The sequence below is a fragment of the Montipora capricornis genome, chromosome 11 (assembly GCF_036669925.1).
Source record: "Montipora capricornis isolate CH-2021 chromosome 11, ASM3666992v2, whole genome shotgun sequence".
Taxonomy (NCBI): domain Eukaryota; kingdom Metazoa; phylum Cnidaria; class Anthozoa; order Scleractinia; family Acroporidae; genus Montipora; species Montipora capricornis.
In genome coordinates, this window is record NC_090893.1 from 36,023,714 (window position 1) to 36,044,464 (window position 20,751).

Below are 20,751 nucleotides of genomic sequence, written 5' to 3' on the forward strand. Positions count from 1 at the left end.
TCCTTTACAGTTGTAAGTTACCTTCCATGAAAAGAAATTTCGTAAAAGGAACATACTTGTTGTGATAAGTAACTGCAGTCCAGGATTCTGATTGCAGTGCAGAGGTGCTTGATTTGCCAAACAAACACTAAAAAGACAAATGTGTGTCACCGAGATTGTTCTTTTAGCACAAAATATTCAGTTTAACGATAATGATTTAGTCTATTATAGGGCAAGGGTGATGTTTCAAAAGTTCTCAAAACTGGACAGGCCAATTAAAGGCAAGTCCAATATGAAAACGTTCAAAGCATCACAAGCATAGTATCTATTAATCCAAATTGTGAGAAGATCGCACCATTTTCTGTTTATACTGCACTCTCAAAGGAAAACTCTTTTATAAACTGTTCGGGGTTTCATTTCTCTTCTCTTGGACCATAAAAAGCTTTTCATTTGGTCAAAATTGTATTCATGCCAGAAATTTGTGCATAATTCTCTTGTTTGTAAGTATATCTTGTTTTGCATGTCATTTGTACTAAAGTGACAAATCTTACTGAACGTCTTTTAAATTAATTTTGACTCTCTCAGTTGCACACATGTGCGACCAAGATAGTTTTGTAAAGAGTTTTCTTTTTGAAAATATACAAATCATGAACGAAGCAGTTTCACTTTAATCCTGACTAACTGACTGATTGGTCGATGGATTCATCGATTGATGGATTAATTGGTTGCTTGATTAACGGGTTTATACTTCAGAAAGCTTTACAGATTACAGTAACATGCTTCAAGATCATCACATTTACTGATTTTTTTTTGTCAGGAGAGAACTGGGTCGCATGATACTAAAAAAATTGTCATGAACTTCCAATTTAAAAGAAAAATGGCAGACCCAATTTTTTGTTTGGCATGCTGACAAAGAAATCAGCCGCCCACCACCCTTCTCGGGCATCAGTTGCACTCATCCAAGCTTTCCAGTTTCTTTGAAGGGGTAGTTTCTAAAGAAACTGTGGTGCTGCGTCAGTGTGGAAGTAGTACACAAAAATTTGGTTTTATCAACGGAGTTGATAATGTAAATTGGCCACTGTACAGAGATTATAAAAGCTGACGTTTCGAGCGTTAGCCCTTCGTCAGAGCGAATTGAGGGATTATGGGTTATGTGTAGTTTTTATAGTAGAGTAGGAGCTACGCTATTGGTGGTAACATGGCAATGTAAAAAATAGGAATATATTAGTTAAATGAAAAGCGTTCGTTAATACCGTTAGGATTAAGAAGGCGGATTTGAAAGATGAATTTTTGTTCCAGATTCTTGCGGCTTTCCGTCGTACCTAGATGTAGGGAAAGGTCGCAGATAGCCATGTGTTTTTTGGAGTGGTTGGGCAGATTAAAATGGCGAGCGACTCCCTTAGATGCATCCTTGTCATTCTTCTCAACATCGCGAAGGTGTTCGTGGAATCGGTCACCTAGTCGTCTACCTGTCTCACCAATGTATAATTTATTGCATAACCTACAGGTTATGCAATAAATGACATTTGTGGAGGTACATGTGAAACGATCGGTGATCTTAACAGATCGCTTAGGTCCCGATATCTTGCTAGTGTTAACGATGAAAAGACAAGTTTTGCATTATGGGCGCGCGCATTTGAAAGTGCCGGGTTGCTCGTTAGTTTTGAACGCGCTTCTAACTAAAAAGTTGCCTACGTTTTTGTTGCATTTGAATGAAATAAGTGGAGGTTGCGAAAAGATTCTGCCAGTCTCTGGAATGATGCTTTTGACTGCGTGATTGTGAGGATGGAAAGTGAGGGTGAATGGAATTCTGTCATTCTTATCTTTTTGTGACGTTTGTAGTGATGACTGTTGATCAAATTGTTGGGCGCGATGATGGCCCGTTTTTACCACAGAGACAGGATAACCACGTTTTTCGAAGAACTGGCACATCTCCTCTGATTTGCTGGAAAAATCGGAGTCATCACTACATAGACGTCGAAGTCTAAGAAATTGAGAATAAGGAATGGAGTTCTTGACATGTGATGGATGTGACGATGAATACAACAAATAACTGTGTGAATCAGTAGGTTTGTAGTGCACACTAGTACATAGCACGTTGCCTCTAATAGAAACTTTGATATCTAGGAAAGCGAATGAGGTTTCCGAAATTTCCAAGGTATATTTAAGAGCCTGATGAAAAGAGTTGACAGAGGTTATAAATTGATCGATTTCTTCTCTGCTGGATGAAATAGCGCCGATGCAGTCGTCGATGTAGCGGCTCTAGAGTTCAGGTTTGGGGCCGTTGTACTGATTAAAAAATTGGTGTTCAACATATCCTACAAAAAGATTGGCATAGCTAGGTCCCATTCTTGTGCCCATCGCTACACCATTAATTTGTTTGTAATAGTTGCATGCCGGCGAATGAAAAACAGTTAAGTGTTAAAACTAGTTCGGAAAGGTGGAGGAGCGTTTCCGAGCTAGGTTCTTTGACAGTGCGTTGATCGAAAAAGTGTTTAAGTCCTTGAAGACCTACTCTATTAGGAATGACTGTGTATAGAGATGTAATGTCCATGGTGAAAATACATGTCAGTTTGTCTTGGCCGGAGAAATTGAAATCGCGGAAACTTTGTAGTGCGTGTGTACTGTCTTTAATGTATGATGACAAAGATTTGACGATAGGCGTCATAATCCTGTCTAAGTAGCTAGAAATGAGTTCGGTGGGGCAACTACAGGCAGAAACGATAGGGCGACCTGGGTTGTTGGGTTTGTGAATTTTGGGCAAGAAGTGAATGCACGAAGTTCTCGGGGTGTTGATGATGAGATTAGTGGCAGTATCCGGTAATTCTTGATTAACTATAAGATTTTGAATGGTGTCTTTGACAAGTTTTTGATTTTTGGAAGTGAGATCTTTAGGGAGTTTGGCATAAAACGAGGTATCCGAAAGTTGCCCCAAAGCTTCTTTTTGGTAAAGGTCGGACCGCCAAACAACTACCGTGCCGCCTTTGTCGGCCGATTTGACAACGATGTTGTTGCGTTTACTAAGATTTTTAAGCACCGCCCACTCTTGCGAGGAAAGGTTGGAAAATTTAGTGTTGCGATTGAATTTAAGTTTGTGAATGTCGTGACGGCATTTTTTGGTGAAAAAATCTAAAGAGGCAAATTGTCCCTCTGGGGGAGTCCATTTGGATTTGCGAACTAGAAGTGTTTCAAAAATATCTTTATTAGAAGTGTTCGAATCATCCTCTTTGTCGTGAAAAAAGGCTTTTCACTACCCTGGGTTCCAGAGGTTATTTTCTGGCTATAAAAAGAGCGAGTCACGAAGCGGCGAGAAAAACCTCTGGTACAGGCCGTTAAAAACCTCACTTCCATGCAAACCAACTTATTTTGATTGACTTCCAGAGTAAGAGTTTATTTTAGAAACTTGGGAAACCGGTTTTATCCATGTGATAAAAATATTTGTGCAATGTTTACCGGTCACTCTACTGGGAAATTCTCACGGTGGAGTGAATTAATCGTTGTCACTGTCACGTAACAAAAAAATAAAATCAAAGCTGTTCAATGAAATAAGCCGAAAACTTGGAATGTTGTTGGAGACAAATTCATAAATCACCTCACCAGTACTCAAGTCTGTGCGATACATTGTTTCTGAGTTTTTTGTCGAAGCGTTTCACGCAACTATTATTTGTTACAAATGCAAATGTGAATTGGAGAAATATGAAAATTGCATTCAAGTCCTATAATTAGAACTGAAAAAACTTAAAGAACTTTACAAGTCCCTGGAGCAGTTTCAATATGACTCGAGGCATTGAGGTGTAAAGATGTCAGAAGCTCAGTCACACCTTCGTCAAATTCCCCCCTCTAAGGCCACCCAACAGCAAACATTCATCCAGAGTCAAAGAGACGAATTAACCTCAATCTGCCAGCCATGAATTTGTGATTATCATGTCGCTATCGCTACTGTACCGTTCATGGTCTTCTTGCATTACACCAGTGAAAAACCGGTTTGATCGTCCCCCTCGACTTAACCAATGGCAATCCTTATAAAAAACGGTCTGTCGATTGACCAATGAAATCTCCAGGGTCAAAAGTTGACTCTGGAAGTGGAAAGCGCAACGTGATTGGGGTGGCATGTTCAGAAAGGTTAACAGCCTGTACCAGAGGTTTTTCTAGCCGCTTCGTGACTCGCTGTTTTGTCGCTCTTTTCATTGCGAGAAAATAACCTCTGGAATCCAGGGTAGCTTTTAACTGAACGCGGCGAAGGAATTTTTATACATCTTGCTTAATAGAAAATTCGTTGGTGTGTTTGGTAGGTAATAGGGACAAAATTTAGGTCCTTACTGAGAACAGATTTCTCTGAGTCAGTAAGCGGAAGATTTTCTGAAATTGTAATTACGGTATTATGGCTATGCAATGCAGTGTCGTTGGTAATTTGCGGACCTATTAATTGTTGAAGTTTTAGAGTCTTGGTTTGGTGTAAATGGTCAAACAGTCCAGAATTAAGTTGTCGGATTTTAGTGCGAATCGATTGTACTAAAATTGCTGGACAGATTTTGGAAAGTTCGGAGCAGCAATGAAGAATTTGTTTGTCAAGCGCGATTCGTTTTTGGCCAAAAACGAATCGCAATCGCAACACTAAATTTTCCAACCTTTCCTCGGAAGAGTGGGCGGTGCTTAAAAATCTTAGTAAACGCAACAACATCGTTGTCAAATCGGCCGACAAAGGCGGCGCGGTAGTTGTTTGGCGGTCAGACCTTTACCAAAAAGAAGCTTTGGGGCAACTTTCGGATACCTCGTTTTATGCCAAAATCCCTAAAGATCTCACTTCCAAAAATCAAAAACTTGTCAAAGACACCATTTAAATCTTATAGTTAATCAAGAATTACCGGACACTGCCACTAATCTCATCAACACCCCTAGAACTTCGTGCATTTACTTCTTGCCTAAAATTCACAAACCCAAAAACCCAGGTCGCCCTATCGTTTCTGCCTGTAGTTGCCCCACCGAACTCATTTCTAGCTACTTAGACAGGATTATGATGCCTATCGTCAAATCTTTGCCATCATACATTAAGGACAGTACACACACACTACAAATTTTCCGCGATTTCAATTTCTCCGGCCAAGACAAACTTATTTTCGCCATGGACATTACATCTCTATACACAGTCATTCCTAATAGAGAAGGTCTTCAAGCACTTAAACACTTTTTCGATCAACGCACTGTCAAAGAACCTAGCTCGGAAACGCTCCTCCACCTTGCCTAACTAGTTTTAACGCTTAACTGTTTTTAATTCGCCGGCAACTATTACAAACAGATTAATGGTGTAGCGATGGGCACAAGAATGGGACCTAGCTATGCCAGTCTTTTTGTAGGATATGTTGAACACCAATTTTTTAATCAGTACAAAGGCCCCAAACCTGAACTCTACAGCCGCTACATCGACGACTGCATCGGCACTATTTCATCCAGCAGAGAAGAACTCGATCAATTTATAACCTCCATCAACTCTTTTCATCCGGCTCTTAAATATACCTGGGAAATTTCGGAAACTTCATTGGCTTTCCTAGACATCAAAGTTTCTATTAGAGGCAACGTGCTATGTACTAGTGTGCACTACAAACCTACTGATTCACAGTTATTTGTTGTATTCATCGTCACACCCATCGCATGTCAAGAACTCCATTCCTTATTCTCAATTTCTTAGACTTCGACATCTATGTAGTGATGACTCCGATTTTTCCAGCAAATCAGAGGAGATGTGCCAGTTCCTCGAAAAACGTGGCTATCCTGTCTCTGTGGTAAAAACGGGCCATCATCGCTCCCAACAATTTGATCGACAGTCATCACTACAAACGTCACAAAAAGATAAGAATGACAGAATTCCATTCACCCTCACTTTCCATCCTCATAATCATGCAGTCAAAAGCATCATTCCCGAGACTGGTAGAATCTTTTCGCAACCTCCACTTATTTCATTCAAACGCATCAAAAACGTAGGCAACTTTTTAGTTAGAAGCGCGCTCAAAACTAACGAGCAACCCGGCAGTTTCAAATGCACGCGCTCACGATGCAAAACTTTTCATTGTTAACACTAGCAAGATATCGGGACCTAAGCGATCTGTTAAGATCACCGATCGTTTCACATGTACCTCCGCAAATGTCATTTATTGCATAACCTGTACGTTATGCAATAAATTATACATTGGTGAGACAGGTAGACGACTAGGTGACCGATTCCGCGAACACCTTCACGATGTTGAGAAGAATGACAAGGATGCATCTAAGGCAGTCGCTCGCCATTTTAATCTGCCTAACCACTCCAAAAAACACATGGCTATCTGCGGCCTTTCCCTACAACTAGGTACGACGGAAAGCCGCAAGAATCTGGAACAAAAATTCATCTTTCAAATCCGCCTTCTTAATCCTAACGGTATTAACGAACGCTTTTCATTTAACTAATATATTCCTATTTTTCACATTGCCATGTTACCACCAATAGTGTAGCTCCTACTCTACTATAAAAAACTACACGTAACCCATAATCCCTCGATTCGCTGTGACGAAGGGTTAACGCTCGAAACGTCAGCTTTTAGAATCTCTGTACGGTGGCCAATTTACATTTAATTTATCAACTCTGTTGATAAAACCAAATTTTTATTTCCAGTTTCTTTGCAATGCAAATAAAGAATCCACTAGTGCAACCAGGTCCTAAGGAAAATCTTTGCTATGAAATAAAATTTATAGGTGGCCCTAAATCTGCTCCAGATCATTCTTTTATCTTTGAAGAGAGTTTTATTTTAGCTTATTTGTAGACGATGCAGTTGTGTTAAAGTGCCCCTAACCCCAAAATATTTTTGTCTTGAAAATGAATCTTTGCACCTGTTCGAAATGCATTGCGGCCTTTTTCTAACAAAATCCTGCCTTATTATAAGCTTCAAAACTTGTGAAAAACCAGGCATCCTCTGTTCACGACCGAGTCAGAAGGGGAGTGGGTCTATTCCTGATTTGACATTACAAACTGATTTACATTAAACATGCATGCAAAGATTCCTTCTAGCGAAAAAATTATTTTTGGGTTAGGGGCACTTTAAAGGAATATGCGAGGCCATATCATCCTTAATACTAGGCCATGAAATGCATGAAACGAGCAGAGAAGTTGAAATGGGAAAGTTCTCCCTGGGTAAAAAGTCTCAAAAGACCGGGTCTAAAAAAAGGTAAGACTCCATCCAGGAAACAAAGAAAACTCAGCTCGCTGCTAGCGACAAGGGCTGCAATCAGGTATAAAAAATTAATCTATGGCTAATGATGCAGCGCAAATGCCTCTTTAGGGGGCCTCATTACCTTGATTTTTATCGGTTGGCCGCATCATAGGGGCATGACAGCATTCACACTCGCATTGACAGAGTGTGATAACATGTAAGACCTTTTCAGCCCAAAAACTCGGGGTTAATTTTTACAGGAATACACGTAGCTCCTCTTTAAATGAATTTATAGGGTATGTAGTTTTTACGAAATTTGGGCAAAGTGATTCTCCGATATTGGTGCACGAAATTGTCGGGCTTTTAAAAAATTCAAAATATTTTAACTTTGACGAGTCTCTGCAAGTCATGACATGGAAAATTTTCTTTTGGTCAACTTCAAAGTTTATTTTCTCGGAAACCAACAGGAAGATCCTAAAAGCCGACAAAATTTGGTAACCTATAAAGTGCTGATTAATATAGCACAGTTTGTTTGGTTGTGCGCGATAATGCAAAGGCGGGTAATTCAACAAAGTGAACATGTACGGTTTTGAGTTTGAAGCTTCGCGTGTGCTAAAGAAAGCCATAATAAAAAAAAATGTCCATATATTCGGATTCTTCATTTTATTACCTTTTTGGTGATATGTATCTTGATGGAGTTTTAGCAAAAATAACGTGCTTACGAGAGATTTCCCGGAAGGCATTGAAAATTCTTCAAACTCGGCAAGAATAAAGCCCTTCGGGCTCTAGTAACTTAAATACTGGTTTTAGATGGATTGGTCCATCATTTTTTTCAGCAATTTTTTTTTGCCCAATGCTCGAAACTCTCCTGAAATCAGCTTGAAACAGGAGGCACATTTAGAGCTTTCACAAAAAAAGTTTGTAGATAAAAAACTAAGTGTATCTTGTAATTTTAGATACAATACTATACATACTTAATTGACCGCTCCCCATAGGGGCTTTTCAGGGCCAATGAAACACGACGAAACAACAGAACAGAACAACAGCAACAACTGTTAAGAATCCTAACTTGCCAGAGGCAAACCAGTTGGCTATTTACAAGTGCAGCTGGGAAGTTGAACCAGGGACTACCAGGATCAAATTCAAGGAGTGGTTAGAGCGGGTCTTGACCCTGGGATCTCCGGACACAAGCGCCCTAACCAATGGGCCACACTGCCTCTTGTGTAAGTGGAGGTGATTAGATCACATTTTAATGATAATCTAAATATTTCACAATATTTTTCAGACTTGCAACAGCCTGAAGAGGAAGCAAAAATTTAAGAATTTGCGGAGTAACTTCTTCCTCTAAGTATGAGCTATTACTGGTATTCTGTTTTGTCGTTGCCATTTTCTTTCACTCTCCTTCCGTTTCTGTTCTAGTCATAGGTCCTCCAGGCATCATGTAACCTTATCAGAGCTTCTAAAGATATGCGAAAAATTGCAATACAGCAGCTCTAAGCAAATTAAAAATACACTCTCTGATGCTTGACCTGAATAACTGCGTAGCCGCCAGTGTGGACCACAGCTATCATGATATGCCAACTTGGATTGAAACCAGCGAAAAAAGCAGAAAGGAAACATTTTCCAAACCGTTTTTTACCTAAACACGAAAAGCGTTGACTGTGAAAGAACTATAGTTAATGTAGTATGGCAGCGTATCCACGTCGAGCCACAGAAAGCGTGCAAAAAATGAAGCCTCAGTTATGTTTAGGTGAGTTAGCCTGAGTAAAGCCTGCAATCCAATTGAAAACCAGTACCTGTACCTGAAAACCAGTACAACTTCCAAAAGCTGACCACTGACCTCAGTGAGCTCTAAGCTTAAGCCCGTGATATGGTCATGTGGTACTGGTCAGCGGAAACCTTGTTTTGACAGGTGTCAATTGATCAAAACATGGATGCCCAATATCAAAGATGTATGCTATTAAACTAGCACGATACTGGTCAGATTGGCATACATGGAGGGGTGGACGTACCTACGCACGTATGGATGTACATACTATGGACAATCGATGACGTCATGGCTATAAAATCAAAATTTCTCGCATCAATGGGTTACCATATTTTCTTAATTATGGTGCTGATCCTCACGCGCAGAGCTACGCTAAAAAAGTTATGTTACAAATGTTATATTACACACTTTTAAACTTGAAAACAGATTTTTACCGGTTTGGATTATTAAGCTCATTGTTGGGATGACAAAAGCTTGTACAGTGGAACCTCGATTATCTAGACTTTTTTCTCTGGTCTCAAATTTCTCATGTGATCTTGAAAACTCAAAGTTGCAAAAAGCCCAATAATCCTTGCAAAAGACTGTTGAAACAGCATATTTTACTGTGCGCTTTTCAAAATTTGCAGGTTTGATGAGACAAGAAATATTCTGATGCCTTCAGCTGATATCTGATTGGCTCAATTGTTTTGTTGCCAAGGGAATTTCATGCTTGATTAGTTCCTTCTGCCTTGGTTATGTAAACATACGAGCAATCTATCATAAACTCAAATCAAAAACATGTCTATGAAGCAAACGCACAAGCCACTCTGTCAATTAAAGTTAAGCAGATAATTATTTCACATTTGGATAAAGGACAGAAAGGAACAAATTTAGCTCAAGAATATGGCATCAGCAAGCACAGCTCTCTGACAATACGGAAGAACAACGAGAAATTTACTCACAGCATCGAGACAAGTGAAGGATTAAAACGAAAGTCCCTGAAGCTGGCCGATGATGAGCAGTTGGATAAAGCCCTGTATGCCTGGTGTATTCAACAAAGATCTACTGGGACACCGATTCCAGGTCCGCTTCTTCAAGAGAAAGCAAAACATTTCTCTATGCAGCTAAACAAAGAGATGACCAATCGCAAATTCAAAGCATCAACTGGCTGGCTGGAAAAGTTCAAAACACAGCATGGCATCAGGAACCTCAGCATTCAAGGCGAGAAACTTTCAGCAGCAGAGGAAACTGTTGAACCATTTCTACAGAAACTGCACAAAGTGATCGAGGAAAAGAATCTGATCCCCCAACAAACCTACAATGCTGACGAGACTGGACTTTTGTGGAAGTGTTTACCGCAAATAACTCTTGTTTTATGTCACTAAACTGAACTGAACTGCTACTGGAATGCTACTGGAACTCACAAACTAAAACCCGTTCTTATTGGGAAGTTTGCGAAGCCGAGATGCTTTAAGCAAGTTAACATGGATCACTTCCCGTGATCTGCAAGTCCAAAAGAAATGCCTGGATGAATTTGGAGATCTTCGCCGAGTGGTTTAAGAAAGACTTTGTGCCAGCTGTAAAAAGTCACCAACGCTCACAAAACATCCGTTCTCCAAAAGCTTTGCCGTTAATAGACAATTGTTCTGCTCATCTAGATCAGCTCTTTGCTGTATACCTTTTGTTTAAATTTCTACTTCATTAATATTCATATTTTTGATTATCTGGACTCTCGATTATCCAGACTATTTACTGAGGTTCCGACGAGTTTGGATAATCGAGGTTCGGCTGTACCACTTGTGTCATTCCTGTCCTGAACGGCTCAAGTTGACATTGAAACTCCTCCTTTTGCCTTGGTGGCGTGTGAACACTGTTGTTACTGAAGTCACGGATGAAAGCAGCCAAAAAAAGAAAAGGTAAGCACAAAAAAAATTCACCTTATTTATTGGGATAAAATGTTTTAAGGTAAACAGCGACTATGCTTGTGGATAGAGAGCTTAGAAGCAGAGGGAGTGCAGACCACAAATACCTCAACATTCTTGCAGAAACATATAGTAATGCATCTTCAAGGGATACAAGAAGACAAGTCCTGTCTACAATGGTTGACCTGGTCCCTTTCAAATGCCTTCAGAGGTACTTACATGGTGTAACTGAGTACCAAGTGGCAATTGCATGGAAGCACAAATATGTGTTTGGTTGAGGCACCCACTAGACCAGTGGAGCCCATCCAGCTTGACCATTTTTTGACATTCATTAAAGGTCCACACACAATTCAATACCTTTCATTTGGACAGAACTACATGAAGTTGTCAAGTGGTGAACTATGGAGACAAATGTAATTTGTTGTATCATTCCAGAGTGAATTGTTATGCAGTATACTAAATACTGCAGACAAATTGGATTCCAGCTGTTTAGACGCACAACAATGGTAACCATCCTTCCAGCTTGTAGTGCCACCATGAGAAATTCGTTGCAGGTTTTCAACTACATTGCTGCAGAAGGAAGTAGGGTTTTGATAACTTTTGCCAAGTAGTGAAGTGTCTAGAGGAATGTGCGGCATCAAAGAATTATGCCCCCGAGAAATGGACAAGCTGTATGACGAACACTAAACAATAACTGAAGTCGGATTTTAAGTTGCTCCAGAGCTGATTCATATTTGAACTGTAAATCCAAAAGCCCTTTCTAAACTTCACAGATTTGTCATTAATTTATTTTTCACTCAAATTTGTGTAAAATGAAACACAATTCCGCATACTGAGACTAAGAAATCTACGCTTATTTCCTTCTGAGAACCACTCTATAACTATACAAAACAGACATCCTATATTATGTGAGATTAACTGGTGGGATATAAGTATTCAAAACGTCACCGAAAATCGATCGTTAACATGCAGTTCTCAGGCAAATGGGGTCATTTTCTATTGTGTCAAAATGTGATTTAGTTGCTTTGTAGCCTCTGTATAACTGAAGATTAAAAAATTATTTTTAATGTAACCTTTTCCTGATCTGAAATCTCCAGAAAAGATTTGAAAACGCTTCCTCCGTTTGCTGAGGTGAAATATTTGTGAAATAGTGCTGTATTTATGTAGCTGCCTCAAACACTCACGAATTTGTTTACCTACAAATTTTATTTCAAAGAATGCTCTTTCACACTAGATAGGCCGTTTTTGAGAAATCCATGTACCAGAACGCATTTTAAGCAGTTGAAATTAGGCTACATTTTTGCATCCTCTTCGGGCTGTCCCAAGTCGTTTATTTCAAAATAACATGAAGTATTTGGATTTTAATTAAATTGCGATCTTATCAACTCCACTTAAATAGAAAATGTTGTAAAATTAAATACTTAGTTTTTATCACCAAACTTTATTTGTGAAAGTGCAAACCTCTGACTATGCTTCCCATTTGAAGCTCATTTCAGGAGGTTTCCAGCATCACGCAAAAAAAAGTCGCTGAAGAAATCAATGATGGTCCAATTGATCAAAAACCAATATTTTGGGGCTTTATTGTGGCCGCATTTGGAAAATTTTCATTTCCCAGTGATAATATTACTGTACACCGAGCCTGTCGTAAATTGGACAGTTGGCAATGATGGCAAATACCTAAACAAATCTTCACCTACATTATCCATTATCAATGTTTATAAAATAATCACGATCATAGTGCACGCTCTCTCATAATTTGGTCAATAGCTGTGTTTAGCTGAGAGTATGGAAACACGGCTGTGACATCACACGAATTTTGATTGGTTATGTATTCAGACGCGCGTTTAGATTGGCTGGTAGGAAATATGAGCGTGTATCAAGAAATCTGTTTCAATCAAGAAGTGAAAAAACCAGCATTTCCCTTCATTTGTCGAATTATCTTTGAGGAATATTTTATAAAAGCAATAGAGGACTTTTTTTTCGTGTTTCCATAGTTTCATCTAAACACTCGGGGAAGTTAGGAGAATTCTTGACAATTATGTCAAGCCTCCCTTGCGTCTCGGGTTGGCATAACTGTCTGGAATTCTCCCAACTCCCCCTCATGTTTCGATGAGGCTATGGAAACACGGAAAACGTCCTCTATTGCTTAAATTGAATAAACCTCGGCCATGGAATCCATCAAAATTAACAATATACCATTCTAAAGCGCCACCTGTTTTTGCCCTACCTCAAGTGGTGCCAATTCTTCTCCTACCAGGAACTCTACTTTTACAGCAATATTTCTTGCTGATGCACTGCGGCTGGTGTAATTAACACTCAAAGGATACACGTACAACAAATTCCTGAAAACAATGATAAAGCAAAACCTGCGGGTCAATCTTTCTTTTTTTCTTTGTTTACTTTACAATATTGGCCTCTACTACATATATCAAAGTGTGGCTAACCCTAACAGGTAAAACTTGTTACATTCACAAGAATTCTTAGATATAAAATATCTTTATTCAAAAAGAGTTTGAAAAAAAGGGAAAGGATACCAAAAATCAAGAATAAAAGGAAATCGGTGCATCAGAGAACCACTGAGGGAACAATTCCAAATCAGACCTTTGGAGTCATTACTCAAAGGAATAATAGGTAGGGCATAACTAGTTGATCTTATCGCCTGACGAAGACCAATAGTAAGTGGCTGAAACATCATGAATACAACCTAAGTGACCTCAATGTGAGACAGACCATAATGAAAAACAACTGATTTCAGAAAACAACGTATTAATTCTGTGTTACATGTATAATTTATGACTCTATTGGAGAATACTCGTTTCTTCCCACTATCCCACTGCAATTCTTCATGCGTATGTTGTAGTTCAATTTTCCTCTAAGGTTTGATTTTTTTTTCAAACCAGGGGTCAATTCAATAAAAAAGGTACACTTGTAGTGCACAAGTTGAAATAGTAGAATCCAGTGCTCTGTCACCGAGGTGGAACAATGGTCAATAAGAAACAAACCCCATTTGAATGCGGATAAATGTAAAGAGCTAATTATTGACTTTAAAAAATCAAAACATCTGTTTAATTCTATTTCAGTCAATTCCAAAGAGGTCGAGCAAGTAGATCATGCAAAAACTCAGGGGTTACCATTGCTAGCACTCTTCAGTGGAATTGTCATATTCCTGAAGTCATAACAAAGGCTAATAAGCGCATGTATTTTCTCATTCTGTTGAAGTGTGCACAGGTCCCTATCAATGATATCGTTAGCTTCTATTCTACTTGCATTAGACCTGTGTTGCAGTATTGCGCACCTGTATTCCATCATGCTTTGCCAGCCTATCCACGTGACGAACAAGGGCATGTACAGAAATGAGCTTTGTCAATCATCTGTCCAAATGACGTGTCTTATCATGACAGGCTTTTTCTGTGTAATCTAGAGACCCTCAAGGACAGATGAATCGAACTATGTAATAATGTTTTTCATTCAATTATGTCTGAGCCATGTCACAAGCTCAGCCATCTTTTACCAGACCTAAATGAACCACAAGATTGCCTCTGTAAGCAGCAGCAGCTTAAGCGCCCTGTTACCCGTTCAAAATGCTACAGGAACACTTTTATTCCCTCAATGTCAAACAGATGAGTACGTAAAGCCAATACTTTCATAATTTTTAGAAATAACCTACAACTAGTAACATAGTTTTTTTTATTCAAAGACATACTTATATTGTAAAAGTCATGCAATTCAGCCTTTCGGCTGCTAGATGATGTTTTTAATACACCTATCTACCTATTGTTTTTACATGTGCATGCAAAGATGAGTTAATGAACAATGTTTCAAGCCATCGTTATAAGACTCTGACTTATAATTACAAGTGTAGTGCTTCACCTGTAGAATTTAGTATGTGTCCAATTCAATAAACGTTTTACAGGAGTCTGACTTGTATCTTTACAAACGTTCAACTTGTCAATTACAAGTGCAAACTACAAGTTATAAGTTACTTGTAAGCTTAACACTTTTAGGAAACGTATTTCAAAATTTTGATATGCCCTCATCAAGCAAAGAAGAACTTGAAGAACCTTTGACACACCAAGGTATTCAGCAGCCTAGAAATCTTGAGGAAAGACAGTTGTTTGAAAATCCACGTGAATTTCGAGAGAAATATCGTCTCTCTGTCAAAGCATTCGAGTTTTTACTTGCAGTAGTGGGCCAACAGCTTGAAAAAATAAACCTGGTGCAATTGCAACTTACACCTGTAGTCTACAAGTGTATTCAAGTTCTGTTACAATATTGTAAAGCTATGGATGTACATTACAATAGGCTACACGTGTGAATTCCAGTGCAGAAAGATCTGTTATTGAATTCATAAATTTACAAGTTGGACTTACCGTACACAAGTAAAAACTACACATGTAACTTTTTTATCCAATTGACCCCAGTTCATTATTTCAAACCAGTTTAATTTTGTTTTATAACACCACCTGCTTTAACATATTTGGACATCTTTCCGAAATTAATTAGAACTCTAATCAGATCATTTAAAGATTATTACGGAGTGTTGTCTCTGATGCTCTCAAAGACAATAATTTTTGCTGATTAGGGTTAAATGCTCAGCTTAGTGATTTGGGTTAAGCACTTATTTTGAATGGTTACCTTTCATATAAGGTTAGGGACACTGCATTTTAGTTATCAGGGTTAAGCTCTCAATTTAGTGATTAGGGTCACGCACTTATTTGAAACAGTTAGCATTCCAGAAAAGTGTACATGTATGACATCTGCAGACTGCCTACAAATATTGCTGATTTTATAAACAGTATTTAAGTCTAAGTACCCATTTTAAAATGGTCATCTTTCAATAACTGTGAGTTAGCATTAGTCTGTGTTCTGCAGTCTGCAATTGTCAGGCACCACATTCCAGGAAAGGGATAGGCATGCCTTATAGTGATTGGAGTAATCACGTATTTCCGCTATTTGGCCCAAAACTACTGTTGTCTTGGTTATTGGGTGCAGGATAGTGGTTCATGGTTAGTTGAAGGAAGGCATTCTTCCACAAAGCTGTGGTGCTGCATTGGTGGGGAAGTGGAATACAGGCAAGGGTTTATCAACAGAGTTGATGTAATAATAATGGTAAATTGACCATAGAATTTCAAAAGCTGCTCTTTCAAGCATTAGCCCTTTGTCTGTCATTAACATATGGGACTACCTTTTCCAATGAAAAAACGTGACATTCGTTAATGATTCCTTTGGCAATATAACTTGTTTAACACAAGTATCATAAAAGTATCATAAATATTTGTCTCTCTGCATGGTTTTCAATTACACAGACCAGTATACAACTACTGGAAAGTAACTACAGTACCGCCTGGAAGTATTGACCCCTAGGGACGAGGCAATACCTCGTCTTTGCCGCAGGTAGTGGACGCGCGGCACTGAGGTATGCAAATTTTTTTCCCTCGGTAAAACCGAGGTGCACTTTACCGCGGGAAATTTGCCGTGGGAGAAAAGACGAGGCTTGCCGCGGGAAAGAACGTTGATCTGCTGCTCTTGTATAATAAGCGGAAGACTGTCAAATGTTATATCTCATGGTGTGAAGAATCGATTCTTAATGCAAGAAATTGTAATCAACATGAGAAAGTGTGCCATTTACGTAAGGACTCAAATTTTATAATCTTTACGTAATGTAAAACTGAAGACTTCTTTAAAGATACAGTGTAAGCGACAGCTTGATTATCCAGCCAATGCAACACTCATTGTTCTCCAGGTTGTAATACTGTATGTGTGCGTGAGAAATTATTTGTTTGGTTTTGAAAAAGGTTCAATTGTATCTCTTTTCATCTAAGCCTGACTTAATTTTATTTGGAGACCTGAAATTCAAACTTGTGCGATTGTCTTCGTTTTATCATCGCCATTTTGGTTAAAAGCAGGTATTCCTTCCACATACATTATTGTTAAACTTGTCAAATTTCAATTTTAATCGCCACATTCTTCCGAGGCATCGGAGCCTTTGTCGATACTATTTTGAGAACAAACGTACCGACGAATAATTTAAGAATGTTTTTTTTTTTCATCGCTTTTCATCTGCAATAAATTGTTATATCATAGCAATTGCAGCAAAATACATTTTCGCGTTGTTTTATCAGTCGTGCAATAGTCTATACTTGACTTCCATAAATATTTTTTAATTGCAGCATGTTGATTACGCATGGAAAACAAATTTAAGAATAGACTGTAGTTACTGGAGAAAAGAAGTCTCTTACTTATCTGAACGCTCATCGTTTGCATACGAATTTTAACAAATGCAAAACCAGCAAGCGAAACAAACTTTAGAATGTTCGAAGCATCTTTGCTCCAGTGCTCACGTTGCGCTTTCACGTGCAACTCTTTTCGCAGCGGGCATCCACTCGTGATAAATTTGCATAACCACGCCGATATGCACCAATGATTACCCAGAGTACGAAAACAATCTTTTCAGTTTAGATCAAATAATTTTCGACTATTTCAGGGGTTTGATATCCTGGGTTCTTTCCTTGGAGTGTTTTTCTTTTTTGTGGTTTGTTACACTAAACAACCTTAGAAAGTAATACTGAAGTAGGAAACCACAAGAAGTCGTAACTTGGTCACGCAAGGTTTTCGAGCCGTTCACCCTGAATATGTAAGCTTTCAGTTTGTAAATATTGTCAAAACCCTCTCCTGTTTGCAGGATATCGAAATACAGTAATAGATGAATAAATGTATGTTCCGTGCGATGAGCTGCAAAAAACAAGCGGACATATTCTCCCATAAACTTAAATGTATAAAATGACGGCGAAGTCCACGCAAGTAGGACAAGCGTCGAACCTTCGAATGAATAGTCCACGATAAGTCTTCGAAATAATCACTGTAATCAAAATACAAATGCATGTCGCAAAGAAGGTTTCAAATGTGGTCAGAATCTAGCTACAGTACGGATATTCGGAGGTGCATGATTAGCGGTTATAACCCTCTTTGCTGTTCGCAATTTTCAGCCGAAACTTGTTCAGTTTCTGTTGTTCGGTGGGATTTCAACATTACAATCTACAATAGCTTATCGAAACACAAAGTCAACGGAAACCCAACTCTACCGCGGAATTTTAATTACCGAGGGTTTACCTCGGTTGACTTTCCCGCGGCAACTTTGGAGCCTAGCTGTAAATTTCCCTCGGCAGAAAAGCGGCCTACCGCGGGAATACCGAGGGAAAGCCGCGACAGGGTGACGCGGCAATGACGCGGTAAAGGGGTCAATACTTCCAGGCGGTACTGTAAATTACCATAACGTAACAATCATTATTTTTACAGTTACATTGTACAATATTAGTAAAGTGCAATTTATCTTGAAAGGAAATTACTCGTTTTTCAAATGGCCTGTTTACACGCTGATACAACAACGTATTTTACCCTCCATGAAAAATTTACTTCCTTCAGTACCAAGAAGTTGACCTTGATTTAAGTCATCCTTCCGCCAAAACGTGGGAGGTGGTCCATGTCAGGAAGGAAAAGCCACTTAAAATACCACCTTTGTTAATCTTATGAGGTACTAGCTTTCAAATGCTAAGAAAACTGGGAAACTGGCGGACCTCATTGGCACAGCCTGGTATTCTGTGACGATGATTCTTTATTAATCGATAAATTGATAGCCTAGACAGTTGGCCACCCTACTTGCCAATGTTGGGAGAGGGCTCCCACACATTTTCTTGGAGCACAGCCTTGAACTGGTTTGAAACCAGAGGAAAAAAATTGAACTACAACATGTACATGAAATCTAGACAATCCATAAAAATTCATTAATAATCTATGTTCAATCAACTGAGTAAAATACTGAATTGTCTATGCTTGTATGGTGAATGTGACAGGTTACTCTACACTTCTAATTAAGCTTACTTGTATGTAAGAAAAGGTGCAAACACTTCTTTTGGAGCAAACTCCTCAATTTCTTTGGTTGGTCTACCCTGTCCATCTGGGTACGGGTTTACCTAAAAACAATCAAGAACAAAACCCCCAAATAAATGAAACAAAGCCAAAGTCTGAGAGAGCAGTGGTGGCTCTCAAGATAGGTACAATCGTACATGCAACAGAAACAATGAACGCCAATCCTCAACATAATTGAGATGTGCCCGGCCTTTTAAAGTACAACAAACAAATGAACATTCCAGCTAAGGTCCTGTTAAAGAAACAAAATTATTGACAAAATAAAAAGTCAAAACTATGAGCATATTCATTATTACCTGGTGCAACTCAGAAGTCAAACAATACGGTGGTTTGTCCCCAGGTGGTGAAATGTCAAGTTTTAGTGTACCTGTAGGATGGAAAACTGATGATTAGGGGAAACTAGGCTGCATGGATGAAAAAGTCGGTGATAAGCCATCCCTGAATTGTTTTAAAACAGTATAACATATCACTAACACGATCAGATACTACCAGTCAGCTATTCCTTTTTCCCATCCAGGGACCTCTTATATCTCAATTTGCACAAATATTTTATTTTTAATAGGGGAACCTTGTTTCAGGTGGACAGGGCTTCATCTGCAGAGATATGTGCTGTTCTTCTCAACTGTGTTCAACAATTCAGTCGCAAAGTGGAAGTTGGGTGCATGAGAAACATCCAGGAGCTTTAGGGAATGGTGCTACGTTCTAGAGTATGGTTTCTGTGTTAGGTGATTTTAAGTATTGGTCTGACGGCATGTTCATCATCTTCGTCATTGTTAATAGAAAGCTGTGGTTCTATTTGAAGGGTTTGTTCTTGGTGGAACCACTTGACATGAGAAGAACAATGGCAATAACAATTCCCTTGAGAATCTCTCATTACAATTTGAGATCCAATGACTCTAATGGTACTTATAAGGGACTTTGGGTTGTATGTAGTGGAATAATTGTTTCTGTGTTTCTGCTGAAGTAGTACGAGGTCTCCACATTATAAGTCTCTGGTTGTTGCTTTCCTTTTTGAGGTCTGTGTATTCCTTTGCATGCTGTTTGGCCTTGTGGTCTGACTCTCTAACCTTACTGTCATCCCCTAATCTTGCTGTTTCAATGCTTAGCAATTTGGTGCACAGTTCTGAGCATTGTAGGGAAAGTTTTTTGCCAATCTGTGTTTGTTGCAGTGGCAGTTAGGATGTGCTCTGAGATGCCTTGGTTGAAGTGTTTAGCCAATCCATTTACTTGAGGCCAATATTCAATCATTGTCTTCAATTCCACACCCAATGATTTTCAAGTGGAAAAGAATTCATGTGACGAGAAGAGAGATGCATTACCTGATTTGACTCGTTATTGGTACATGTAACCACCAGTAACAAAGACTGTATTGAGCCAGGTTAGGATGTTAGTAAATGTAACTGAGGGCCATCTTGAATGATAATGGAGTTAGGATGATCACTGATTCAATGGGAGTCAGGATGGCTTAGTGGTTATCAACAGTGCCTTCCACCTCTGCGACCCGGGTTCAACTCTCGGCCCCGAGATCGTATGTGGCTTGAGTTTCAGTCGATCTCAACGTGACTCCGAGGGTTTTTCTCCGGGTACTCCGGTTTTCCTCCCTCAGCAAAATCGACTCACAGCCTATACCATCAGGCTGTGCTGCTGTGCTCCTAGGTCATCCATGGGTCGTGTTCAGGAGCCGAGCGCCTAGCCGGCAGCACAGCTCCTTCGGTCCGATCTCGTTGAGCCGCGCCCATAGCAATTCAGTCTCCGACTGCGAGAAAGGGCGATTAGCAGGTCACGTATTATTATTTATTTATTACCTGTGGGAAATGGTCCACATACATCAATAATAGCCAGGTGTGTCCACGTTTCTCAGGAAAGCTCTGAGGGAGAAACTGGTTCTGGGTCTTTCAGATCTGCAGGTGATCTGATGAGGGTGACAGGATTTGACGTTTCTTCAATTGGAGTGTCCATGTGGGGTAACTTAATTAAAGCAAACACCGTGTTTGCA

At 39.3% G+C, this 20,751-nt stretch overlaps 1 protein-coding gene across 1 annotated transcript in view; it reads right to left on the minus strand.

The window, feature by feature from the left end:
* Window positions 1-20,751, minus strand: part of LOC138023675 (dedicator of cytokinesis protein 7-like) — a 160,054-nt gene that overhangs the window by 63,954 nt on the left and 75,349 nt on the right. Inside the window, exons 14-17 of the mRNA XM_068870717.1 lie at window positions 19,052-19,122; window positions 18,708-18,799; window positions 13,057-13,171; window positions 57-127 (exon numbers count right to left, since the gene is read on the minus strand). Coding sequence (XP_068726818.1) covers window positions 57-127; window positions 13,057-13,171; window positions 18,708-18,799; window positions 19,052-19,122 — 349 coding nt within the window. The remainder of the gene's footprint in view (window positions 1-56; window positions 128-13,056; window positions 13,172-18,707; window positions 18,800-19,051; window positions 19,123-20,751) is intronic.